At 46.9% G+C, this 26,754-nt stretch overlaps 3 protein-coding genes across 4 annotated transcripts in view; all 3 read right to left on the bottom strand.

Annotated features, from left to right (window-relative positions):
* Window positions 1-1,369: 1,369 nt before the first annotated feature.
* On the bottom strand, window positions 1,370-6,954 carry acaa1 (acetyl-CoA acyltransferase 1). The gene is made up of 12 exons (XM_063477105.1): window positions 6,695-6,954; window positions 5,440-5,533; window positions 5,294-5,351; window positions 5,145-5,224; window positions 5,026-5,068; window positions 4,300-4,398; window positions 3,831-3,911; window positions 3,335-3,525; window positions 3,083-3,262; window positions 2,773-2,828; window positions 1,887-2,032; window positions 1,370-1,805 (listed from the first exon to the last, which is right to left on the bottom strand). The coding sequence occupies exons 1-12, from the start codon at window positions 6,878-6,880 to the stop codon at window positions 1,730-1,732; spliced, it is 1,290 nt and encodes a 429-aa protein (XP_063333175.1). The 5' UTR covers window positions 6,881-6,954; the 3' UTR covers window positions 1,370-1,729.
* A 5,689-nt stretch (window positions 6,955-12,643) lies between these two features.
* Window positions 12,644-18,787, bottom strand: LOC134629609 (BTB/POZ domain-containing protein 3-like). Its single transcript, XM_063477101.1, has 5 exons — window positions 18,645-18,787; window positions 18,099-18,320; window positions 17,690-17,780; window positions 15,445-15,563; window positions 12,644-15,364 (listed from the first exon to the last, which is right to left on the bottom strand). Exons 2-5 carry the CDS (start codon window positions 18,236-18,238, stop codon window positions 14,332-14,334), a joined length of 1,383 nt encoding a protein of 460 aa, XP_063333171.1. The 5' UTR covers window positions 18,239-18,320; window positions 18,645-18,787; the 3' UTR covers window positions 12,644-14,331.
* A 1,498-nt stretch (window positions 18,788-20,285) lies between these two features.
* The window catches only part of strn (striatin, calmodulin binding protein), a 31,635-nt gene continuing 25,166 nt past the window's right edge, over window positions 20,286-26,754 (bottom strand). For both annotated transcript variants that reach the window (XM_063477083.1, XM_063477084.1), the window contains 10 exons: window positions 25,625-25,768; window positions 25,408-25,544; window positions 24,986-25,161; window positions 24,306-24,353; window positions 24,078-24,199; window positions 23,823-23,990; window positions 23,553-23,693; window positions 22,930-23,031; window positions 22,760-22,846; window positions 20,286-22,328 (listed from right to left, as the gene is read on the bottom strand). In XM_063477083.1, coding sequence (XP_063333153.1) covers window positions 22,159-22,328; window positions 22,760-22,846; window positions 22,930-23,031; window positions 23,553-23,693; window positions 23,823-23,990; window positions 24,078-24,199; window positions 24,306-24,353; window positions 24,986-25,161; window positions 25,408-25,544; window positions 25,625-25,768 — 1,295 coding nt within the window. In that variant the 3' untranslated portion in view covers window positions 20,286-22,158. The remainder of the gene's footprint in view (window positions 22,329-22,759; window positions 22,847-22,929; window positions 23,032-23,552; window positions 23,694-23,822; window positions 23,991-24,077; window positions 24,200-24,305; window positions 24,354-24,985; window positions 25,162-25,407; window positions 25,545-25,624; window positions 25,769-26,754) is intronic.

Below are 26,754 nucleotides of genomic sequence, written 5' to 3'. Positions count from 1 at the left end.
TCTATTGACCTTTTTTGTTTTTTTCAATAAAAAACAACTGTGTGAAAGAGGTGGAAAATCAACATCATAGTTCAACAGTGTTTCAATATCAGAATCTGACATTGTTTCAATGTCAACAGTGTTAGAAAATATGGCGTCGAATCAATGTCAACTTTCAACATTGATTCAACATCAGAACCTGACGTTGTTTCAATATTAAAAAAGGGTGCAAGAGTGACGTTAGGTCAACGTCAGATCTCAACGTTGATTCAATGACATCGCCTGATATTGACTAAACATTGTTTCAATGTTTCCTTGCTATCTGGGTAGGTTCGCACAAAGAGTGGACACAAACACACTGTGTAAATATTTACAAGAGTTTTTATTGAACAGCAGAGGTTACTGGGAAATGAGGGTCTGGTTAGGTGTGCAATGGGGATATTGTAGCTGGATAGGAAAAGGGTGGCCCTAGAAACAGGATCGCAGAGGGAGTCGCAGCGAAGAACTAAGAAATCAGAAGGGAGACGACAGCACTGCAGCCAGAGTATCTGTGGTGAAGTGGCAGGCTGGAGGTTTCTGTGCTGTGCTGTGAAACCTGACTGAAACTCTTCAAATAAGCCATTCCTCTGCAGATAATCTGTTAGCTGTTTGACAACTACTCTAGAAAATGAATCCAGTATTATAGGATGAAACCAAAGATCAAACCCTGTTTTCAGGTCCAGAACATGTGAATAGAGCCGCTGCCAGAGAATTCAACATTAATGAATCATTAATGAATCATTAATGAATCAATGGTACGGAAGTAGAGGAAGCAAGAAGAATGAGCTGAGTAAAGTTTGACTTATCTGTTTGGTTTCGCTTAATGCGCCTTATAATGCGGTGTGCCTTATGGTCCAAAAAAATACAGTAACTTCTACCTTCCTTTAGCGTGTCGAGAAGTCCAACTTTTTGTGCGATGGTTAGCATCGTCCTCTGCCTTTTAGGTCCTACTGCACAGGTGCCTTTGATGGTGCAAAACGTTTCGTCGACATTGTTGTTTGTTGGGGAGAAAACCTACAAACATACAGTACAGCCAGTGGCGGTCCTAGCCTGTTTGCCGCCCCGGGCAATCGCCTGTGTCGCCCGTATCAAAAACCGCTACTGAGTACAGCACTTCAGAGTCACACTGCTAGGATATGCCCTTCGTTGCCAAGTTACCTACTCCTTCCAGGCTGATCACATCCACCTCAGAGGTGGTGAGAATAAACACGAGACCTTGATGATGCTTCAGTGTGAAAACTGTGACGTTTCACTGAACGGCGCACCCTGGTGGTAAGGGAACTGCCATGAAACAGGACTGTGTTTAAAGTCTATAAACAGTCCAACCTGAAAGCGAGACCATGACATCAGATGATGTGGAAATGTTTTATTCTTACAGAGATTACAGGCAGAGTCATTAGTTTGGATCGGTCCTTCAGAGCGTCACTGAGACACCTGAGAGAGCCGCAGGTACACCTGAGCTGAACCTGATGCAGCTTTGAATGTCACACTTATGCTGAGCAGCTCAGCTAGCAGGAAGTAAATGTGAGTTATTGATCTTTGCTGATTTATCAATGATCAGTCATCAGGAAACAAAGGCACTGAATCAGCTGCAATTAGAAATGTTCTAACAGTTTAACATGAAGGTCGACCGAGACAGAAGCGACTCCATTGGTCACGTGACGCGTCTCGACTGATCGATCCGTTTCAGGCGACAGGTCAGTCTGAGCAGCTACGCTCCGGGGTATTCAAAGACGGCGGCAGCTCCCATCCCGGTCCCGATGCACATGGACACGACGCCGTACGCCCTGCGGGGAACACAAGAGGGCGACACTGAGAACACGTTTTCAAACGAACGAGGAGGCGAACGCGTGACCGTCGACACCGACCTCCTGCCTCTGCGTTTGAGCTCGTTGAGCAGCGTCACCACCTGCCGGGCGCCGGTGCAGCCCAAAGGGTGACCCAGAGCGATGGCGCCGCCGTTCGGATTCACCTTCTCCGGCGGGATCCCCAGCTTCTCCACGCTGTACACCGCCTGAGAGGAAACGGCACCACCACCAGCGAGACAGAGGTGGGGGCCAAAGGTTAAAGGTTAATCTGATAATCTTTATTTAAAAAGACAAAAGCAAATGAACAAAGTCTGGAGACTGACAGGTCAAAGGGTAAATTCCTGGATGTAGAAACGCTTTGATGAAGGCTATGACTTCATGTTTTATCTGTACTGTGTTAAAGAGATACTGACTGAAGCTGCAATACTGTACCACAAGGTGGCGCACAGAGTCACTGTGATATTTATTTAAAAATAATGTTATCATGTTTGACTCTGATTGGTCAGTAAGACCATCCATCCATTCTCTTCCATCTATCCTTAACAGCCTATCCAAGCTACCATAGGGCAAGAGGCGGGGTCAACCTGGACAGGTGGCCAATCCACCACCAACACAGAGACAAACAACCAGTCACATTCACACCTATGGGCAATTTAGAATCACCAGTTAACCCCACTGACTGTTTGGACTGTGGGAGGAAGCTGGAGAGTCCCCCCCACAGACAGACTTTCAAACTCCACACAGAAAGGCCCCGCCTTCTCGCTGTGGTGCAACCGTGCTGCCCACTACGCCAGTGTGCGACCCGTCAATAAGACTAAAAAAGGGATTGAGTTTAAACACACACATATTTAGATTCACATACAAAATGCTGCCCCCTGCTGGCAGGAGTTTTAGTTTGGAGAGAGTAGCTACCTGCCTGAAGCGATACGTCGTCTCTCGAACTCACCTGACTTGCAAAGGCCTCGTTAATTTCAAACACATCGATATCCGCCACAGAGAGTCCTGCAGAGAGAACCGTGAACTCAGACATGTTGGACAAACTGACACACTTTCACTGTCAGTTATTCTCTTAGAAGGTTGCACATCCTCCACGTTCACAGGTGAGCTAAGCCCCGCCTCCCAGCTTTAGGAGGAGGCAGGAACCTGTAGGAAACATGCTAACGATACTGGAACAAAGATCTCTGGGTTAATTACATCTTTCATGAATCTTAATCTGAAGTCCGAGGAGGACACGTCAACGTACAAACACTTCCTACCTGCCTGCTGCAGAGCTGCAGGGATGGCGTACGCCGGTCCGATGCCCATCACATCAGGAGGGACGCCCACCACCGCGCTGGCCCTCAGGACCCCCAGCACCGGGAGACCCAGCGCCTCGACCGCAGACCTGCGACCGATCAGGACGGCCGCCGCGCCGTCGCTCACCTGGCTGGAGTTACCTGAGACAAACGAGCGCGTGAGCTCCTGACGGCCGAGCGAGATTCATTCTGCGGCCCCGCCCGAACTCTGACCTGCTGTGGTGCTGCCGTCGGGCTTGAAGGCCGGCCGCAGTTTGGCGAGCCCCTCCAGCGTCGTCCCCGGTCTCACGCCCTCGTCCCTGCTGACCGTCACCTGACGCTCTTTGCCCTCGTCGTCCACGAACTTGGTGGTAACGGGGACGATCTCGCGGTCGAACAGACCCGCCCTCTGCGCCCGCGCTGCACTGTGTGGAGGAAGGACCGGGATTTGGTTGCAATGGAAACAGAAACAATCCTAAACATGCGTCAGTTTGTCTGACTTTGGCCAAGAGTGCAGCCTGCTCTAAACACTCAAGTTTTTTCTGCTCTTGGATCTCTGTGATGTCACAGAAGAGGGGACAGAAGCTTCCAGGGGGCAGCCAATCAGAGGAAAGTTATCCTTAAAGGGGGCTGGCCTTAAAGTGGGGATGGCCCGAGCGGATTATTTATGTCACGCGCGGAGTGAAAATATGGAGCAGGAGATTCTTGCGTGTTGCTGAGACGTTCTTACTTCTGCTGAGAGCGGAGCGCGAAGGCGTCCTGCTTCTCTCTGGAGACGCCAAACCTCTCTGCCACGTTCTCTGACGTGATGCTGCAGAACAAACACGACACGTCTCAGTTAAGACAAAAATAACATTTAACATTTCAGCACAACAACAAAATCTGGGAGTCATATTTCAGCTTTTTATAGATGGTAACCAATAAAATGACGCCTGTCAGGAGTGACGTGACTCACAGACTCATATTTGAATCACTTCAGGATAAATTCTGCAGCTGGTTATGATCAGAACGTCTGCTCAAACATACAGTACTGTGTGAGAATAATTAGTGTTTATCCAGCGAAATCAGGAACAATAAATATGAAACCGCAACAACAAATCATTTGAAACGTCCTCCTTTCAGCTGGAGAGGATCTACAATCTGATTCGCCGATGCTCGGCGTGTCGACGATCATAAATTATAAAACGTCCCGCCCTCACCCCATGGGAATGATGCAGTCTCTGGCTTTGTCGTTGTCCATCAGCCTGGAGCTCAGGTCGCCCGGGTTACCGATCCCTCGCAGCGACATGCTCTCCACGCTGCAAACAAACAGGAAACGCATCATTTCTGTCAGTGCGTCATAAAAACTGTTAACATGTCCACACTCTTATCCCAGTGTATGATCGTGACACTGTGATCTGCTCAGGATTATTATGGTATGTCCACATACTTTAATGTATTTTTGATCAATTTGTGTTTAGCTTTTAAATCAAATGTGACTTTTTATAAATTCAGATATTATTATTATTATTATTATTATTATTATTATTATGTCAGATTAAAGTTCAAAGAGATCTAAATTAACTGTTTGTGTCTAACCTGTAATTTTCCTGACTCCTTAATTTTATTTCAAATAAGAATTTTTAGAGGAAGAAAAAACATTTGGACTTTTTAAAATCAGGACCATCTACTCACTCACTTTTTATAATAAACATTTTAATGATTTATGAGCTAATTATTGATGGAAATGGGCCTCCGTACATCTGTAGCATAGTAAATTTTATAAATTAGCTAACAAAAGTAAAATAGTTCATTATGTGTGTTTATTTAAAAAAAATTAAACTTCACCTGTTCACATGAAAAATATTCTTCATGTCTGTTTAAAACTCTCAGCTTTACTTGAGCAGTTTTTAAAAAAAAACATCTGGATCGAGTGTTAAACCCACCCGCAGGCGAGGCCCAGGTCGATGGCTCTGCTCCTGATGGCTCCTGCACACACGGGTCAGAATTCGGTCATTCAGGTAAAAACCGGGCGGTTGGGTTAGTGGGAGCACTGCGGCGTTACCTGCTACGTTAAAGAGCGCCTGCAGGCCGGAGGAGCACTGCCGGTTCACCGTGTAGACGGGCACCGACTCAGGGAAGCCGCTGAAAGGAGGACGGAGCGGTGAGGAGCGCAGACAAACAGCAGGAGAGAATCAGAGGCGTCAGACTCACCTGAGGAAGTGAGCCACTCGGGCCATCAGCGCGCCGGCGCCGGGCTGGAGCACGTTACCTGAACAGACAGAGGTTACATATTCACCTACCTGCAGACAGGTAGCCGACACATCAGAGCAGACACAATGACAAAGCCCGAACCTCACCCACACAGACGTCTCCCAGCCGCTCAGGCGACAGTCCGACGTCCTTCAGCACGGCTGACATCACGGCGCTCAGCAGCTCGTCAGGCGTGGTGTCCTGGAGGTGCGGAAAGAGTAATGTAACATGGTAGACTAATGTGCCTGTGTTAATTCAGCTCCATATTATTGTGTGAAGTTGCACTGGGTTGGGAGTGGTTGTGTGTGTGTGTGTGTGTGTCACATTTTTGGTGAACCAATGGCTGGAATGGGGTTGGACTAATTAGAGGCAGGTGTACTTGATTGCACTGATACACTGGTCTACTTATAGCCCACACTACAAACACTGCTGTGTCGTTTTGTCTCTCTGTGCAGGGATGTAATGTGATGAAATTGGATATGTTTGGGATGGATGGGTTTTGTGCTATGACTTCTATTGTGAAAGTGTCGTTTTGTCTCTCTGTGCAGGCCAGGGCCTATTATATGCCACAGCCTAAAGGTAGCAGAGTTGCAGAGGCTGGAGTGACCACCGGCTACATGCTTGCAGGGTGGTGGGTCTCCGAGGACAACTTCTAACCCTGTTAAAGGCAACACGTGGAGTGCAACTGGCAGTGTGGCATAGCTCTGGCCTTGGGACTGTGTGTTTTTATTTGATTCATAAAAGGGACACTGGACTGTTTTATCTTTTATCTCTTGATTATTTGTCAATAAATTATCTTTTAGAATTTTATTGACTGTCATCTTTTTGCCCACGACTGAGACGGTTGGTCAGACCTAGAATCTTTCTTTGGGTGTGTTACAGTAAAACTGGACTGTATTCACACCAAAGAAGAAGAAAATAAATAAAGATTCAGTCCTGAACTCCAGATCCCACAGCACCCACCACAGGATCCAGCAAAACACGTTTAAAGTCTAAACTTTGAGCCCGAATTTCAATCTTAAAAATATTAATAAAGCGAGGCCCGCTCTGTGACTGGAGGTCAAAGGTCATCCTGACCACATGCTGTCAGCCTCACAGAAAATAATCTGCGTGATATCAATCAAACAACACATTCAAATAATTTAGATATAAAACACTGTTGTGAGAATTTTCTTTGTATTTATATCCATGTAAACCGACTTTGTTTCTAAATAGAAAACCTGATCAAACAACTACACCTGCATGGCCCCTCTGAAGCTAAAAAACAGACTGCTTAAATAAAGCGCGTTTCGGTTTAACTCGGTAAACTTCGTGGTTTTCTGGCCTCACCTTCGCGACAGTTGGCAGGTAACCCGCACTCACCTTAAAGCCTCCCCTTTTGGCCTTTCCGATCGCGGTCCGGCGGCCGTGAACCACCACCACGTCCTCCGGGGAGCTGCGACCGCTCGCCGCTGCCGCCGAGCCGCAGTCCGACCTCCGTAAGTCCCGCATGAAGTTCGACGAGCCGCCGGGACTCAGGTGTCCGGAAATGATCTTCAGCCTGTGCATGACGGCGGAGGAGCAGTGAGGAGACTCGCGAAGCGGAGTTCGGCTCCAGACTGGACTCTGAACCCAGAGTCCGCTCCAACAACATCCGGGTTCGTAAAGCGAGGACGGGAGGAGCGGAGGGACAAACAGAGCGCGCGCATGCAGCGGATTTATCAGGTCAGACGAAAAGAATCAGAAAATTGTATTTATCCCAGTTAAGATACGACCAGTGTTGGTCAAGTTACTTGAAAAGGGTAATCAATTACTAATTACTGATTACTTCCCCCCCCAAAAGTAATCCCGTTACTTTACTGATTACTTATTTTCAAAAGTAATTAATTACTTAGTTACTTAGTTACTTTTTAAAAACACGATTTACAACCTGAATAGGTAATAAAGCGATAGATCTTTCAGCCCAATTCTACTTTTTCTGCATAATTCATACAAAATGTAATCAAATGGAAACGTCTCTTTTTAAAACTTTAAACTTTAAATCTTTTAACTTTATGCATCAAGCAAAAACTTAATTATATGCAACATTCTCTGACTGGAAGAAATTTGTTTAACATTTAAACCTATTTTCTGCACATTCCAGCATATAAAATAAAATAGGTTTTTGTGTTTACACTCTTTCAAATAAATGCAAGCGAAACACAGCAGAAAATAAATAAAATCAAAGACTAGCGGTCCTGTTGCTCTATTTTCACCTGTAAAGCAGGACTGGGTTAGGCGGAGGTTTGCCCTGGTGCAGGTGTGCCGCAGCAGTCAGTTGAAGAATCCGCGAGTTTCTCTGTGAATTTCCCATTACGTCGTAGCGCACTCGGTGCTTGCTCGGAAGTTTAGGGGGTTTTTTTCGCTGTAAAAAGAAGTTTTCTTCCCACGCACAACGGACACTAATGTTTTTGTCACTTTTTATGGAATCAAACTCAAAATAAGGTCAGTACTTCCACGCTTTAAACGCTGCACGCTCATACTCTCTCCCGCACTCGATATATTATCCATTGTTGATCTGCACACAGCTGTTGTCACGAATGTCGCACTCGCTTACGTCACTGTCATGAGACATTCTCGCAAAAAATCACGGTTTTAGTAACGCAGTAATGCAGCGTTCCTACGTGAAAGTAACGGTAATCTAATTACTGTTTTTACATTACTCGTTACTTGAAAAAAGTAATCAGATTACAGTAACGCGTTACAAGTAACGCGTTACTGCCCATCTCTGGATACGACAGAGCAGCATGACGATGAAGATAAGGCCAGGGCATAAACAGGCAATAAGAGTGAGATAATAAATACACAGAATATACAGTATAGACACAGTTTATCATTAAAGTGACTGAAAGGTGAACAAAAACCTGTAAGTGACTAAAAGTGAGTAAAGTGTCGGCAGTATAAAAAAGAGGGTAGTTTATGTTTCTGGTGTGGGAAATGTTCTTATCTGCTGGAGTTAAAAAGCAGACTGGCTTTGGGGTCAAAGGTGGCTCTCCTCCTCTCAGTCCTGCAGGAAATGCAGCGGAGGCGTCGCCCAGAGGGCAGCCATTGAAATGCGGGGTGAAGAATGTGAGAGGGCTCGTTGATGATTTTGGCTGCCTGTCTAAGGGCCTGTTGGCTGAAAACTAGTGATGGTGAGATGAAGCCTCGTGATGAACTGAAGCTTTCCATCCAACTGGTCGACTCATGGTTCCAAGAATTGTGATGATTCATTTGCTCTACTGCGCCATCAAGTGGACGATTCAAGTGAAACGGGCTCAGTGATTATAATGATGTGATGTGTAAACCTCTAAACTGAATAAATAAATTGTTTTTTATGGTTATTTATCCCGAATATTGTCTCAGTATGTCTGATACAAAAGAGAAAGTGGAAACTATCAGGACAGAGTTTTGGGGATGATTGTGTAACTGTGTAATCATGCTTACGTACATCTCAATGATGACACAAACTAGTGTGTGGCGCTTCAAGTTCAATGAATAACAAAATTACTTTTGATCATGACACCAATAACTAAACTCTAGATGTTAGTTATATTTAATATTATACTAATTTTATATTATATTAATCTAATTAATGTTTGTGTATAATAAATTGGCAGCTTAACACAGGAATGCACATGGAAACAAAAAGGGAGGGAGTTGTGATGTGAATGTGCTTGTGACTTTATAACAGTGCTCATGACTTTAGGGAAAAGTTTTCATTTGTTTTTATTCAAAAATAGCAGCTTTTCCACAGTGCTGAGCTTAAGACGGTTCCTCTTTTTTGAGAGGATCTCTCCTGCTTTTGAAAATACCCTCTCACAGGGCACAGATGAAGCAGGGGTTGCAAGAAAAACCACAGCAAGTTTATACAAGTTTGGATAAAGAAATTTGTGTCCAGCCCAGTACTCCAGCGGATTCTCCAGTCTGCCGATATTTGGTTCATGGAGGTATTTCTGTACTTCAGCTGTTGCATCAGCAGTAGCATTTGGGGTCTTTGTCTCCAGAACAGTGGTGCCCAAACGATTCCACAGTTTGCTACCTAAAACAAACAGAATGTAAGTAACTAAATACAATATAATAATCGAAATGTGCTTATATACCTTGAGTCACAGGCTGAGAAGCTTTTGATGATGAGGCTGCTGCTGATGAGAGAGCCAAGTGCCGCAAAATAGCAGCACATTCAAAAATAAGTCTCTTCTCAGCATCCATTGCTTTATTTGGGCTAAAGAAGCCTATTTTTTTAAACCTTGGATCCAGCAATGTTGCCAGTGACATGATGCTCATTGACTGCAATGTGTAGAGCTTCTCCTTTAATTGTCTCCTTAGACACTCAACCATGGTGGAGCTCTCTGGAGTTAGGACAACTCCCATTTCCTCTTCATTTAGTGCATGGTGCAACATTGTTAGAAGTGGAATTACTTTGGATCCAGACACTCGCTTTTCCTCTGACAGCTCAGTGGTGGCATCATTAAATGGGGAGAGTATTTTAAGACATTCTGCCATAAGGTCATACTGTTCAGAGGATAGTGGGCAAATATCAGTGTGTAGGCCAGCTAACGATGCTCCAATAGGTTCCCTGAGTTCATGAACACGTTGAAGCATTTGGAATGTGCTGTTCCAACGTGTATCCACCTCTTGAATTAACTTCAGTGCAGGCCGGCCCATTTGCTCCTGCACCTCTGTCAGCCTCTCCTAGAAAAACAGCCAACACAAACTGATTAATTCAAGCTGTGTTACTGCAGCAGCACCTTAAAGCAGTAATGAAATAATGGAACAAACCTTAGCAGTTGTACTGCTCTTGAAATATCCCACTATCCTCCTACAGGTAGTCCGGATGTCAGACAGCGTAGTGTGTTGATCAAGAGCTTTTTTGACCATTAGGTTTAATGTATGTGCCACACAATTACTGTGACGCAAACGAAGCTCCTTAGCACAAGCACCCATGTTTGCTGCTCCATCAGTCACATAACACGTAACTTTGTCTGTAATGCCCCACTCTGACATGAGCGCTGCTGTTACTTGTGACAAATTGACAGCAGTATGTGCTTGAGGGAAGTGCTGAACACCTAACACTACAGAATGCAATGCAGTGTTAGAGTCAATGAAATGGCAGGTGATGGCTAGGTAAGCATCTGTGTTAATGGAGGTCCACATATCAGATGTCAAACTAACTGCAGAAGCCTTGGCCACAGTCAGTTTTTCTTTTTGTTTGGACTCTTTGTATCTTTGGTCCACCATAGCTTTCAAAGCCTAAACAAAAGAAGGTACAGTACTTAATATGGAAATAAAGGCAAAATGGAAACATGCTTCATATTTTAAGATACACACCTGCCTTGTGGGGAGAACATAGTTAGGGTTCAAAACTTTAACAAGCTTCCTAAACCCACTGTCCTCCACAATAGTGAAGGGCTGGGAATCCTCTATCACCATGTTGACCAAGGCCTCATCCACATCATTCCTCTCCCCTGATACAAAAAAAGACATTAGGAAATTACATATACCAGTAAGTACAACCCAAATATTAATGAATTACATGGGGAATATAAATGTATCAAATGACTGTATCCTTAAAACCTACAAAAACTCACCTGAGCTTGGTCCACCTTGGTTAGTCTCCTTGTTCTCATGCAGGGCTCTGTAATGCCTCAGCATAGAGGAAGTGTTGTTGCTGTATCCAAGTTCTTTAGAGCACAGCAAACACTTCACCTTTTAATAAACCAAAAGACAGAAATCTGATTATAGGATCTGTGGTGTGGTTTATTTATATTATGGTACTTATCATTTATTTATTACAGTGTGTATACCTTATTAGGAGAGATGACATCAAAATGTTGCCAGACAGGTGAAAATTTTCTTTTCCTTGCTGGTTCCATCGAGGGAGGAAATGGTCAAGTAACTATGTAACACGTACGTAATCTAATTCCACAACACAATGTGATGGGGGAATCAGCTGTGTTTTGCTGCCCATTTTATTTCGAATCTGGCGCGAACCGGTGAACCAGTTCCCGAATCAGTCACGTGGTACGGACTGCCTGCGAGGCCTCGAACGTCACTGCATACGTAATCAAAGCAAGCCTTGATACGCGCTTCACAGACACGCCCCCGAGATTACCCGAAGCACGATTCGAAGCTTCGACACACAGGACACATCACTACTGAAAACCTGTACCAGAGTTCTGACGGGCCGATGATTTTAGAGCACACTGATGCAGTGTGCTGCAGTCTGTTCCTGTGTGAAGGCTGAGGGAGTGGAACCAGCAGGTGATGGAGAAGGTCATGATGCTTTCCAGGAAGGCGTAGTAAAAAGTCATCAGGATGGGTGTGCTGACTCCAAAGGAGTTGAGTTTCCTAAGGAGGTATAGCCGTTGGTGGCACCTCCTGAGAATCTCCTCTGTGTTGCAGAGAATTTCAGGAGGTTGTCAAAGATGGTTCCCAGGTATTTGTACTCCTCAACTACCTCCACTGGCTTCCTGTGGATGGTGGTGGTGACTGAAGCAGCCAGATCCCTCTGCCTACTGGAGAAGGTCACCACCATCTCTTTGTTTTTGCTCACGTTCAGTTCAAGCTTGGAGCTGTCACACCACTCTACAAACTCCTGCAGAGCGGGCCCGTGGTGTTGTGAGGGGCCTGACGGCAGTGACAGGAGAACTGTGTCGTCAGCATATTTCACCAGGTGACCGAAAAGCGTTATTATATGTTATAACACATGTTATTATAAGTAGAAACATTGAGGGTAAATCTTTGTTCATTTACATCGAGCCAAAGGTCCAATTATTTATTCATGATTTCATTCAATCTCACAAATTAGAATATTTAACACAATTTTTACTCATTTGTAATTTTTAATGTATAGAAGTTGTTTTTCTTGTTTACCAAACATTTTGGAAAAACTTCAGAATTTGAAGCTGTTATGTTGATTTTTAAACTTTTGTAATCTGTAATCATGTGAAATAAACTGGATTTTTTCTTTCAAAGTTTTGATTTCATGACCTTCTTTCCCTGCCTGACAGTTACCAGAAAATATTTGATAAAAAGTAAACAACGAATCAAATGTTTTTTTTTCATAATTTACTTTTAATCAGAAAACATTTTTCTACTTACTTCAAATTTCATTTTTGTGCTTTCTCGCACAAACTTTGGTTTGATTCGTTAATCAAATCAAAGTTAATGGAAATGCAGTAAAATTCCATTTTATGTGAATTTATTACTTTTTCATGTTTCATTCACAGACTCGCTGGAATCATTTCTTCCCTCTGAAACCTTCAGATGTGATTTTTTTCAGCGTGAGACAAAAACTGAGACTCAGAGAAATCCATCAAACCTTTTATTTCCAAATGTGTCACAGTAACACATCGATAAGGCCGCTGACTCACTGCACATTCTGGCTGAAACAGACGACAGGAAACAAACAAAAACTTTTTCTTCGTCTACAATCATTAAAAAAAAGTAATTTTTCAGATTACACAAAGAAAAAGAGGAAGACGAGTAGTGTCTATCACAGAAATCCATTTACACACCTTCAACAAAAACCTAGGATAACATAGGTACACGTGATTTTCAAAATAAGAGCCCGAGGATTTTAAGCTACAAACAACTTAAATACAGAGTTAAAATCACAGGAACATTTCAGTGAAACGTCCTTTTAATTGCTTCAAACAAATCAGAAACAGAAAAGCAGGAATGTGATGAACCGTCCACGAACACAAACTAAAATAAAACTTTGATTCCTTCATCAACAGCAGGAATGTTTAAGAATCTCACTTTTACAAATTTTATTAAATTCAAACATTTTCTTTAAGGCAACAAACTGAAAACCCTCAGAGACGCTGCTCGCCCAGTCCTCCCAGTTTATGTTTGGAAGAAGTCCCCAAGTTCCTGAAAAATCTTAAAGTTCTGCTCCAGGAGAAGAAACTGTCTGACCGACCAAAATTAAACAGCTGCATTTATGCGCTGCTTTATTTATTGATTTATGGCACGTTTGCACCAAAAGGTATTTATTGAAAATTCCTGTGTTTAAAAAAAAAAAGTTTAAAACCTAAAACGAACAAAGCGTTCAGCAGAAACAAACAGATGCTGTGACTGAGGCCAATACAGCTGTGCTGAAGCTCAAACAGGGCTGTCGTGTGATACCACTCGGCACCACAAGAGGGCGCAGTGAGACCTGAACCGTAATAAAGCTTCCAAAGAACATGAGGGTCGAACAGAAAAACAGTTCAGGTGAAAACATCTGGAGCAGAATTTCAGGATTTTAAAGTCGCGTGGAGCTGAGCTGGTGAACGTTTATATCAAACGCTCAGTAACCAGATCAGAGAGCGAAATATCCCGACAGCCGTGACAGAGCTGAGGAAAAACTCCCACAAACAGCTGAATCAGACTACAGGGAACATATTGTCCTCTTGCTTCAGTGCAGATGTTCACATTCAGACTGCAGCCACACAAACTCAAATCACTGCTTGTGTCTCTTTAGTGATCTGCTTAACGTCCACCGTGAGTAATAAAAGATGTGTTTAATCACCTCAGTCGCTTTTAAAAGCAAACACACTCATCTGTACTTGCTTTTATCTGGTGACCTGAATATCTGATTGATTTTAGTGTTTAATCAATAGATATGATCGACAGCTTGTGGAAGTCCTCTGTGGTTCTGTGGACTGAACACAGACTAACATAAGACCCTTAAACGGGGCTTTCGGACAGGATTGCACAGGTGTTTGTAGTGTGATGTCTGGTGACAGCTGTGGATTAATCTGCCACTGAAAGTAGTCCCGACAAACCTGAAGCCATCGTCTTTTCTTCCAACTCCTACGTAACGGAGACGATGAACACAGGCAGCGTTGGAGGGACGTCTTCTTGTTTCTTCATGTTTCCATCGAGTCGTCGGTGTTCTGTCTTTGAGGCTCAGCGAGTCCGTCTTTCCTTCAGCAACTTCCTGAGAACTCCACAGTTTTAAAGTCAACATGGCAGTGAAGCAGGAATCTCTGCGGCGCCCTCCGTTCCGCCCGTCAGGCGTAGAAGATGAGCTCGGGGATCTGGCCTCCCTGCACGCCAGTGCCGTTGGTGCTGTCGGAGGAGCACTGGAACTGGAAGGTCACTTTCCCACACTGCACCTCGGTCATGCCCTCCTGGCCGAAGTAGCTCAGCTCGTTGCCGTCCAGCACCACGCTGGCGGTGTAGAAAGTGTCCGGCTCGATCTGCACCGGGTACTCGAACCGGACGGGGAAGGTGCTGCTCGAGCCGTCGGAGAAGTACTTGATGATGCGCTGGGCCATCGGTACGCCCTGGCGCTTCAGCTCGATCTTGGCGCTATATTCGGCCGAGCCGCAGCTGGAGCCGTACAGGCCGAAGCCGGCGATGAAGACGCGCTTGTCGACCGCGAACTGGATGCTGTCGCAGCGACCTCGGTACCGCCACTGGTTGCTCCTGTAAGCGCAGGACTGGAAGCGGTGGCAGCGTTGCGGCGACAGGCCTTTACGCGGTTTGGTGCAGAACAGCAGATCGGGCTTCTTGGCGGCGGTGTACCACAGGAAGATGTCATTGGTCTCGTTGAGCGTGAGCACGCCAGACTGCGCCGCCCCGTTGGCAAAGTCTTCCAGCGCCATGGTGGGGATGCGGATCAGGTAGATGGCCTTACCCAACACCAGGCGCTTGTTCTCGATGGTCGGCGGCAAATCCTGCCTCTGGCACTCGGCCTCGGCCCAGTTCAGCGCCGCCTCAAACACCACCATCTCTTTGGCGTTGAGCGTTTCCCGCCGCAGGATGCTCTCCAGCGTCTGGACGTCGATGTCGCAAAAACCCTCGGAGCGCAGTGCGAGCTCGGCCTGCGCGTCGATCACCTCCCAGCAGCGCTGCGTCAGGTCGGGTTCCTCGAACAAGCAGCTCTGCGACAGCAGCACGCAGGCGTTCTTTGCACTCAGGCTGGTCTCCAGGAAGTTGACGCAGGCTCGTGCCAGATGAGGTACGATGTACTTCTTGGCAGCATAGAGGGTGGCGAGCACCGTGTCGGCGCAAAGGTCGATCTCATCGCAGTAGATGTACCTGCGGAGGCAAAGGCACGGTTGTGGGTGAGCGGTCAGGTGTTTGTGTAACGAGGTAAACAAAATCAAAGGTTGACGCACTTCAACATGGCGAGGAAGGACGGTGGTTCTACGTCGGGGATGCGGATCTCGTCCTGATCCTCGGCCAGCTCGCCGTAGAACATGGCGTGGAAGACGGAGCTGCCGACAGCCAGGACGTACTGCCAGAACAGAGAACAACGAGGACGATGTCAGAGTCGAGAGTTACACTTTAAACACAGATCGAAGCTCGGAGACGATTATCGACGCCCTGAGATTATCAAAGCTCAAAGAAAAGAACCACAACTGCATTTTATATCCTTTCACAACACTTGTGGTTACTTTAATTACCAATAAAAAACAATATTATAAACTTCCAGGAACAACAAAAAAAACATGATGCTGATGTGCTGAGATTTAAACTGAGTCTAGTTGACGGGGGTGAAGTGGTGGGGAGTTTCAGACACGAGGCGTGGAGCAGCTGAAGGCTTATGGCGAGTAAACACTGGAGCCACTGATGCGAGATGGACTGGTTAAAGCGCTTTATACAACATGCATCATTCACCCTCCCCCCTCTTAAGTGCTTTCTAGCTAACATTTACACTCTGACGGCTGCATCGGGGAGAAACTTGGTATCTTGCCCACGGATACTTTAGCATGCAGTCAGAAATCAAACCACCAAACTTTAAATTCATAGATGCCCTGATCTACAGCCACTGACACAATGCTCTACATTCTGATTAAAGACAAACTGAGTGATCTGACACAGCCTGGTGTTCACATGCAGATGAAGATGGCGCCGGTCCTTGGCTGTATCCGTTTCGCTGCTTTTTACCCCCTCTACGCTCTTTTCTTGGCATTGTATTTTTTATCCTTTTAGTTGTATGCTCATCTAATGGCTGTGCACTGATTACAAAAGACAGGCAAACACTTTTAAATTTAAAACTCTCCCATTCCTCTCGGCCTGATCCTTGCTGGAACCTGGGCAACGCCACACCGCCCTGACTGGACCCTCTGACCGGCTTCTTCCACCTACCTCTTCCTAATCTACACAAGAAACGCGACAGGAAACGCGGTAGAAGGAGCGGCCGTCCTGTTCGGCTCAGGGTCTACTTTAAAACCAGAGCCACAGGCTACCCACATGCCAGCCTGGATTTCCCTCCTTCCAGGAGTGCTCTGATGCTAAGTTGCTCATCCACCGTTGGATCTGCTCAGCTGACCATGAATCCTTCCCTCCCCTTCCTGTGGCATGTTTTCCTGCTCGGGTTTGGATAACATCGCTCCGACGCGGCGTTTGCTGAAGCAACCTAAGTGTCCTATGACGCACCACCCGTGGGGATTTAGCCCCTAGGATACGGATGGCATTGCTCTCCACTAATGGGATTGATGCTTTATTCCTGACTGAAACCTGGATTCATCCTGGTGAGTTCATCCCTTTTTCCAAACTTCTTCCATCGGACTGTGTTGCTTTTAGCTCACCAAGGCTTACTGGTAGGGGTGGCGGCGTAGCCTCGGTCTTTAAAAATTCATATGCAGTTCGGCAGCTACCCTCACCTACCTACTCTAGTTTTGAAGTCCAGTTATTGGAGATGACTGCATCCACGACCACACTCTGCGTGGTGCGACCGCCTAAATATAGCAAATGTTTTATCACGGACTTTGCTGATCTCCTAGGTTCTGTTCTTTTTAAATATGGTTGTGTTCTCATTGTTGGTGATTTTATCATACACACTTGCTGTAAGGATGACCCATTTGCTAAAGACTTCCTTGCTTTAACTGACTCTTAACCTGGTTCAGTGGGTTAATGACCCAACCCATGTTAAAGGACATACTTTGGACTTGGTTTTTTCACATGGTCTGGACATTTGTGAATGAATATTTTGTCTTCTTTTGCAGGCATTTCTTCCTGAACCTCCTTGAAGCTGTTTGTTGTTATTGTGTTGCTATGATATTCTGGTTTAATAGTCAGCTCCATGCAAACATGGTCTCTGCTAAACCGCGACAGCCTTTCATTAACTACAAGCTGCTGATCGCTCCAGTGTTCAGAAATCAGCTGAGTCTTTAACTAGAATCAAGTGACCACAGATGTCCTTATTCAGCCTGCTCTGAGAGCTTACTGATAACTGTCTGTGCTCCTCACTGTATTTCTGACCTTCAGGCGGTGATGTCCTAACGTTTGCAGAGACTCAGCTGAAAGCATTAGAGTTGATAAACCGGCCTGAGGAGCGAGCTGGTTGTAAGTGCTGAGCAGACGTCTGAAAACGAGCAGAATCTTCTGGGCTCTGAAACTGTCCAGTGTTTGCGTTACCTTGTGTCCGGGCACTCGCTGCGTCCCCCCCGGTGGTCCCACGACGAAGTGAACATCTGCCATCATCTCATTGTTGAACATGACTGAATTCCTATAAGAACACAGCAGTTTTGAGGGGTCAGTTAATGAAAAGACACCAAAGCAGGAGCAACCCGTCAGACCTGCAAACTCATCTTTCAAATGCAGAAATGCTGCATGTGTGTCTGAGAAAGCTGCATGATGATGGAGGGTGAACTAAACATTTAGGTTCCAGTACTCGTTCTCGGGGCTCTCACATTCTTGCAGCCGAGCATTTTAAAGTAATTTTTAAAAAGTCTTTTGCGTTTTAAATTCTGCTGCTGGCTTTTTCCGGAGACAATCTGAATCCTTTCTCTCTAGTGCTGGATCTCGGCCTCCTCCACACACCCACCTCTCTCTGATGGTGGGGTACAGGCCCTGCCAGTTACAGCTGGTGATGCTGGTGTTGTTGTTGGTGAGGTTCTGCTGCTGGTACTGCTGCACAGAGGCGGCCGGGACCAGCTTCTTGGTGGGAAACAGCTCCGCAGCCATCGTCCTGCAGTCAGACCGCAGACCCGCTCATGGCAGCCCGGGGAGCCGGTGCCACTGGAGCGCGGAGAGGAGAAGAGGAGCGCTGGGAAGAGAAACCAGAGTCCGCTTAAAACCCGCAGGATTTTAGCTGCGCGGAGCTAACATTAGCACAGCCAAACACACCTCGATACTTTCACGAAGTGTTTCAATAAAAGCGACAACAAATGACAAATCTGCAGCAGTAAAACCCCGAACCGGTGTGAGCAGGCAGCCCGACCCCGGAGTCCAAAATAAAAACTCATCTTATAAACGTGTTCTGTTTGTGTTAGCAGGTTTATGCTAAGCTAACTGAGTTATTTGCTGCTTTAAAGAGTTCATTTCGCTTCGAAACTTCAGCCGTTTGTTAAATCGGTGCGTTAACACTCACCGTAAAGTCACACAGGTGTGCTTTTGATTATTTCCTCCTCATAAAACACGGCGTGTTGCTTTTTTTTTTTTGCGTTTAGCGGCGCAGCTCTTGTTTACCCGCAGGAGCCGCAGGCCTGTCAGCCAATCAGAGCGCAGCAGCGCCGCACAGAGGCTTCTTCGTTTCCGTTTGGACGGATGGGAATCCAGCCTGACGGCGAATCAGCGCCACCTGGCGGACCAGCGCTCATGCTTAAAAACCTGGTTTCTAAACCTTTAACAAGCAGCTTAAAACTGTTAATATTTATTATATAAAATAATAAAAATAATTGATAACCAGTCTTCATTACAGCGTCTGGTCAATAATAATTATAGTGGTCGAGACTTAAATAAACAAGAAATAAGTTAACAGAAAATCTTCTTAAAAAACCAAACCTATGTGATAATCGGAGAGATTTCTAAGCTGACTGATTTCAAAATGTTCTGTTTTTCATTGTTCCCTCTCTCGTTCCCGTCAACACTTAAAAAACAACAATGAAACCACACAGGATGATATACAACATATTTATTTGTTACTGATAAATCTGTCACTCTCCCACTCTGAAGGCAAAAAGACACAAAAAAGCAAAAAAACCACCGTGTGTGAACTGTATGTACAGCTCGAGCAGCTCCCATCGTCCCTCCTACGATGGGAGGGAATAAAGCACATCCACAGTTTACAGGCAGGATTCAGTCTGGAGTTCAGCTCACAGAAGATTTCATCTGCAAACACTGCACAGAGACGGAGCCACGGCCCCGAGTTTATCACCGAAGAGGAAGAAATGAGACGTGGTTACTGGAGGACATGTTGGCTTCTGTTAAAGAAGTCAGGTTTCATTTTTATTCAGCTTTAAAATCTGGTTATTTTAAAATAAACTAAAGATATGATGGAAGCAAATTAAAATAAATACATTTTGTGCACTTTGGTGGAGCAAAAACAGATTTCAGAGTGTGAATTTTGACAGACTCAGAAATATCATGAATGTGCTCCAGTCTGGTTGTTTTGCTAAACTCTGCAGGTTTCTGTCAGCGCTGAGAAGCTTGGAGGTGAAAAAACCCGGCAGAACAGAACAAGAAAGAGAGCAAATTTAAACAGTTACACTCTGTGAAGCTGAAAGTCTTCAGTTCATCCAGCTGAAGATGAAGATGCATGAAAGACTGATGACAAACTGAAACTAATTTTGGGCAACAGAAGCTTCATAAGTGAGCGAGCGGCAGATTAGTACAAATAAAGCTTCCAAACCATGAAGAAATCAGCGCTGACTCCATGTTGCTCTCAGCGGGCAGCTGAACATCATTTCCTACAAGTTACTGAATGTTTTTGGCAACTTTACAACATAAAAATAAAAGCCGCCATTACACGTGTTCAATCTAAAGCTGTGCTGTCGTCACTGAGAAAAGACTGAAACATTTAAGAAGCTGAAAAACATCAAACGGTTTATCTTCGACACACGACTCCGACACGACTGCACGACGCAAACGCTTTAAGAAAATCTGTCAAACTGATGAGTTTTTTTGTTTAACAGTTTATTTTTGTGTACATGGAGTAAACGGGATGAGGCAGTGAGGATTGGAATCATCCACAACTTCCTTTTATGGAAGAAAAAAACCCAACAAAAACGAGTTGAATTGATTCATTTTAATGCAGAAATCAGCCGGCTGTGTGGATATGCTCTTACTTTGGAAACCAAACAGGAAGTTGCCCGCTCGTATCACGGACAAAACTTTTGAAAACACCCTTGAACACAGAGGTGTGCAGGTAAAGGTGAAAGTCATGGATAAAAAGCTTTTAAAGGAAGCGTTCACGTCTCTGACTGCATTCATGTTCTACACAAGTTTACAGGAAAGCTGAACACAAACACTCAACGTTTGATCTTTCTGCTCACCAACCAGTTAAAACTGCCCTAAATACACTCTTTACACCAGTTAATAAATAGATTTGCTTTAATACCTAAAAACTGTACACACATATATCTGTTAACTCTTTGTACACGCCGACCGTTTCACACCACGACGGGAAGCAGCTGCTGTCTGACATGATGCGTTTGGTTAAAAAACACAAAAGTCATTAAAACATCAGCAGAAACCCCAAAAAGAAGAAACGACACTTTTCAAGTAAAACAGAATAAAAAAAGATCTGCCTGCGTCTCACGGTGAACAAACCGAGCACATCAGAGGAATCCTCCGGCTTGGAAAGCAGGTCTGAGGGGCGCAGCACAGGTGTTACTCAGGTATGTTACAAGAAGGTAATTAGCATTAGCAACAGCAGGCGTCGGGATTAGTCGGAGGCGTCCGGGCCGACCCGTTTGATTTCCGGAGAGAAAAGCTTAGCCGCAGGGTCACGCCCACAAAAGCAGCCACATATCTTACAACCCGTGAGTGAGTGAGGAGAACCTTCCAGGTGAGGTTTCCCAAAAAGTCCCTGTTAGCGTCGCTCAGGGTTTAGAACAGAAAGCTCAGCGGATCAAAGATCCAGGAGGAGCAGGAGGAAGAGGAGGAGGAGGAGCAGGAGCAGGAGGAGGAGGAGGAGCAGGAGCAGGAGGAGCAGGAGGAGCAGGAGGAAGAGGAGGAGCAGGAGGAGCAGGAGGAAGAGGAGGAGCAGGAGGAAGAGGAGGAGCAGGAGGAGCAGGAGGAAGAGCAGGAGCAGGAGGAAGAGGAGGAGCAGGAGGAGGAGGAGCAGGAGGAAGAGGAGGAGCAGGAGGAGGAGGCAAAGAAACCCCATCAGAGCTCAGGTGGAGCCAAACGGACTCTGTTGAACCTTGATGATTGATTCAGTGAAGGGTTACTGCTCAGTCACAGCCTGAGCGTCAGTGTCTTGGTGGTCCCAGCAGGTGGCGCCCTCTCAGGTTAACCCCGCCCTCTCCACATCACGGCGTGGACTCTGCAGAGCGCAGTGAGGACCTTCATGTTCGGATGTTTGAGGCTGGAGCCAATCAGGCTCCGATTGTCTTTAATGTTGCTTCCCACCGAGCGCCAGGTCATCGCCAACAGCAGGGACGAGAACCTGATGGAACCAACGTGGAACAGCGGCCAAAGTTCCCGCCTGTGTGGGCGTGGCTCAGGTGGAGCACACTAAAGGCGGGGACAGATCCAGGACTGTCCTCGCAGCCGCTCAGCTCAGGACGACAGACTAACAAACGGAGGTCGTGTGAAGGTTAAACTTGGCCGCCATCACCTCCCCGTCCCGACTCGTCTCCGGCGTCTCGGGTTTGTTCTGAGCGTCCGACAGAAAGAAGGCACGTTACGATGAGACGGACGTCTGCGGCGAGCCCGGAGCTGCGTGATAACGTCTTCCCTCACTCAGAGGTCAGTTTGTTTTGTGAACCCGGGCCAGCCTGAGTCCAGCAGGGGGCGGGGCTTAGCACGAGAAGAATCTTAAAGGGGGGGCGTGGGGGGGAATGAGGTGGGGTCACCTTCTGCAGAGGAAGCGACCTCCATCTGTCCAAAAATAAGAACCCCACTAAGTGTGTCGGGGCGGTCAGCTGACCACATTCAGGTCATACGAAGACTTTGGCGAGCGCGTCGGCCCCGGCGCTGCCGATGTAGCACTTGGTGGGATGGAACGCCACGTCGTGGATGGACTCCTCGAACTTCTTACGATGTGCGGTGAACTCCTGGATGCAGGTTTTACTCTCCATGTTCCACAGACGGATCGAGCAGTCGTGACCTGACGGGAAGAGAGACAGCCAATCAGCACAGAGCAGCGACTGTAAATAAAGATGGAGGTCTTTAGATGTTACAGGACAGAGCGAGGGATGAACCTGCAGATCCCCCCGTCTGTCAGTCAGTCCCACAGAAAAAACTTTTTAAACTTCTGAACATTTTTGGACAAAAATAAAATAAAAATACATAAAAAAATATAAAGACGTCAAACAAACGATTGTTACTGTTAATCTTACATGGATACGTTTGTCTTTTTCATCATAAACAAACACTTCCTGGTTTCCTGATGCTGTGATTGGCTCGGCTGTGAGAACAGCGCGTTTCACTCCAGAGCTCTTAGAGTGAAAATAATAAATACAGGAAGTACCTGTAGACTCTTTATAAAGTCTGATTATATTATGGGATGTGCCAGCTGGCGTGCGCTCGGATACTTACTTCCTGACATGAGGTAAAGGCCGTTTGGATCCACAGCGAGACTGGTGACGGCGTCCAGGTGGGCGACCATGGAGTGGATCAGCTTACCTTCAGTTTGAAACACGGTTAAAGTTTAGATTTGATCTGCGAGGCAACAAAAGAAGCAAAGCTGAGGACGCGTCACGGCGTACCTGTGTTGTTATCGAAGAACTGGATGTGGCGGTCCTCCTGAGCGGTGATGGTGATCGGCAGCGTGGGATGGCTCAGCACTTTGTTGATCTTGCAGGGAGCTTCTGCGTGGAGGCGAGCGTGAGGAGGAAGGAGAACATTAGCAGTAAATACGTGTAAGCGTCAGAGCATCAGCTCCGCCTGCAGACGGCGCCGTAACACCCACGACGCTTCGAAACGGCAGCAGAATTAACCAGCAGACGCACAAACGAAAGTCTCCGCAAACTTCCCGTCGACATATCTGAAGCCTGCTTCATCCTGTTCATTGGTGAACATGATTTAGAGGCGGAGCTCTGCAAACACCGTCGGGACGCAGAGTGACGAGCAAAACGACGTAAACTCAGATTTTACTCACAGCAGAACAAAGAAAACTGAGCTGAGACATTTTTAGAAAGAAACAGCTGGAGGAGCATTCAGCAGATGATCAGGTGAGCTGTCAGCAGGTCGGTCACATGATCGGGATAAACAGACGTCCCACGTGGACACGTGGACGGTTTGAACATGTGACGTGTTTCTGGGTTCTGTCTGTTTTTATTCACACTTTTTGTTCTCGGGTTGTAAATACTCGCTGAGTTTGTGGTCGTACCTGGAGGACCGGCCGACTCCAGCTTCAGGACGAGCTGCTGCGTCTCCATGTTGAAGAGTCCGATGTGTCCGGTGTCGAAGGACGTCACCATGTGAGCCGGCTCGCTGCTCACCAGGTCGACCGAGGTCGGAACTCCGAGCTCTGAGAGAGAGGCAGAGATTCAGCACAGAGACAACAGCGCCACTTAAGCTCCTCCTCCTCGAGGAGTAACTAAAGGTACATGAAACTGTAATGCGCCTCCTTGAAGCTGCGGTGCAGATGTTCTCTCACCTCCTCGCTCGTTGAAAACAGCGAGAGACGGCGAGGTGTCGGCGGCGTTCCACAGCCGCACCGTCCCATCGGCCGAGCAGGAGAGGAGGCGGCGGTGAGCCGAGCTGTAGACCAGACCCCACACCGCGTCCGTGTGACCGCACAGCGCCCCCCGCAGGACGGACGGCTCTGCAGAGGAAACGAGAGCAAATCCTCACGTGAAGATGTGAAAACAGAGCACGATGAAGGCGTGTGCTGGGAGGAGCCGGGTCGTACCATACGAGTCGTAGGGGTCGATGTTGGGGTTGGGGGTGTTCCAGCTCTGAATGGTGCCGTCTACGCCACCGCTGAAGCACTGCTCGCCACTCGAGCTCATGGTGACGCACAGCACGGCACCGCTACAGAACGAAATCAGAATGACACAGACACTTACGTTGGTTTTTATGACCGCATGAACGGATTCAGGCTGAACGTGTGCGGTGCTGGGAACGCTCCCACGCTCACCTGTGGGCTCTGAATGTGTAGATGGGCTCCACGTCCAACGCCGCGCACCTGAGGATCGAAGGAGAGGAGTGAGACCGCCGGCTTCGTGAGCTGGACATTTGTCCTGTAACATCAGCTCAGGCTGCAGACTGCATGATGCCACAGAAGCCCCGCCCATCTGCAGTTTAAACCTTCTGTTTGTGAGGGGCAGCCAATCAGAGGAAAGTTTGCTTAAAGGGAGAGGAGCTAAAACGGCTCGTTTCAAAGAGGGGATAAACCGAGGCTCAGGATCATAATCAGAGGAGGATTATTTTGAGGAATCATGCAAAGCTACGTTAGCAGAGTCTGCATTTGGATCCACGTTTACATCTCTCAGAGCGTTTTCAACTTCAGGTGAAAAACAGATCATTTTATAATCTTATTCAATATAATAATAATAATGTGTATGTGATATTCTCCGTAGGGAAATTACTCCTCTGCATTTAAACCATTCACCCAGTGAAGCAGCGGGCGCTGCAGAGCCGCTGCAGCGCCCGGTGAGTGGGGTGTAGGGGCGGTACCTCGCTCAGGGGTACCTCAGAGTAGCCGTTCAGTGGAGTCGAACCCCGACCTTCCGATCATGGGGCAACCACTCTACCTACTCAGCTGTCCCTGCCCTATTTCATAGAATACATGTGTGATGGCAAAACGTGGAGTCTCACTTCTTGGCGGGCGCCGTCTTCTGGAGGTTCCACAGTTTGAGGGTGTGATCCTCGGAGGCGGTGACCAGAACCGGCTCCACCGGGTGGAAGGCCAGACTGCGCACCGAGTCAAAGTGGCTCCGCAGGGTAAACTTCGGGTTCCACGTCTTCCTCAGAGCATCTTTGTTGTTGGCGATCTGAGGGAGGGAAAAGGTCTCATTAAGCTCTCTGATAGGTTAGAATCAGCTGTGGGGGCGGAGCTCTATGTCAGGGTGCAGGAGCACTGTGGAAACATTCCTTGAATATTCAAATCAAACCGCTAAAACAAAACAAACCACGAGTGGAATCAGGTTTTACTCGCTGCTCTTCATCTTTTCTTTCTGAGATTATGTCCACGAGGGGGCGTGGCCTGAAGCAGCCTGTGACAGGTTAATGTTACTCACGTCGTACATCAAGCCCTCGGCCTCGTTAGCGACGGTCAGTCCGGCCAGCTCTCCCAATCCGAGCTCGTTAGAAACCGCCTCGTCCACTCTGCCCAGAATGAACGACTTCCCCGACGACGGCAGGAACGTCATCGCCTCTGCAGGACGGAAACAGGAAACGTTTGAACATTAACGTCACTCACACATGACCGCTGAGCCGAGACGGAGGGAGGGCTACCGTCATCGGGGCGTCCGACTTCGTGCTCGTTCAGCCTGGGCACGCTCGACCGAGAGGGGGGCGTCACGGCCGGCTGCATGGAGGGCAGGTCCTCGGCGTCCCGCAGGTTAGCCAGCATGTCCTGCAGCTTAGACCGGTTTGGTCCTGCAGGAGGAAGAAGAGAGACGAGAGAGGATGAGGAGGGGACAGGAAGCCCGATGAAGGCGGGAGAACAACGATGTTTGAGGGGAGAGATGAAAGATAAAACGTGAAGCAGGAAGATGGAAAGAAGGAGCAGCAGCGCCTCTGCGAGGCATCGATGGCGAAACAAAGAAGACGAGCGAAGAGCAGGAAGGACAGAAACCTGCCGGACAGACGGAGACACCGATGCAGACGAGTCGCTGCCATCGCAACACAAGCACGGACGGATTCAATCTGATGATGGTTTCATAAGGATTAGGCTGTGCGAGGCCGTGCGAGGCTGTGCGAGGCGCCGGAAACCAACAGGAAGTAAAAAAAAAAACTGAAGATAACCCAAAGAACATAACCTGACCCAAACCAGGGCGCAGTTTCCACAGCGCAATAAAGTTTCCTACAAATCATCTCAGTTTGAAAAGCACACTGATGGTCCAGCTGTGAAGGAGGACACTGTGTTATCTGCACATCTGGATGATGTGAGCATTAAAGCGGCTCAGGTATTAAAAACCTTCCATCCACTGTTCACTCTCCAGCACAACCAGAGCGCCACATCTCAGCGACTGCAGTTCCTCTAACATCCAGCAGAGGCAGCAGTGAGTCAGTCCCCACAGACTCATGTTCAGACTTTACAGCAGAAACAAACGTGTTTACAGCCTGATACACAAACTGTTTGATCGCTCTGTAACCTGATAACTCATTTAAAGTTTACATTATGAGGGGCGTGGCCTCTTTGACTGTCACCTGTAGCTGCTAGCTGTCTGCTAGACTTCACCTCAGCTAACTGTAGTCCCTCAACTGTTCATCTTTTGTATACAGCCTCCTAACTGACCCTTGAAACGGTTGGATGCTAAGACAGAAGACCAACACGGACCAAACAGAGGGTGGAGGGGAATCCTCCAATGAGATTTCCCAAATAACAAAGCTGCCATCTAACATGTGACACACACAGGACC

This window comes from Pelmatolapia mariae, linkage group LG6, assembly GCF_036321145.2.
Source record: "Pelmatolapia mariae isolate MD_Pm_ZW linkage group LG6, Pm_UMD_F_2, whole genome shotgun sequence".
Classification (NCBI taxonomy): Eukaryota; Metazoa; Chordata; class Actinopteri; order Cichliformes; family Cichlidae; genus Pelmatolapia; species Pelmatolapia mariae.
This window is presented reverse-complemented; position numbering and strand designations above follow the sequence as displayed.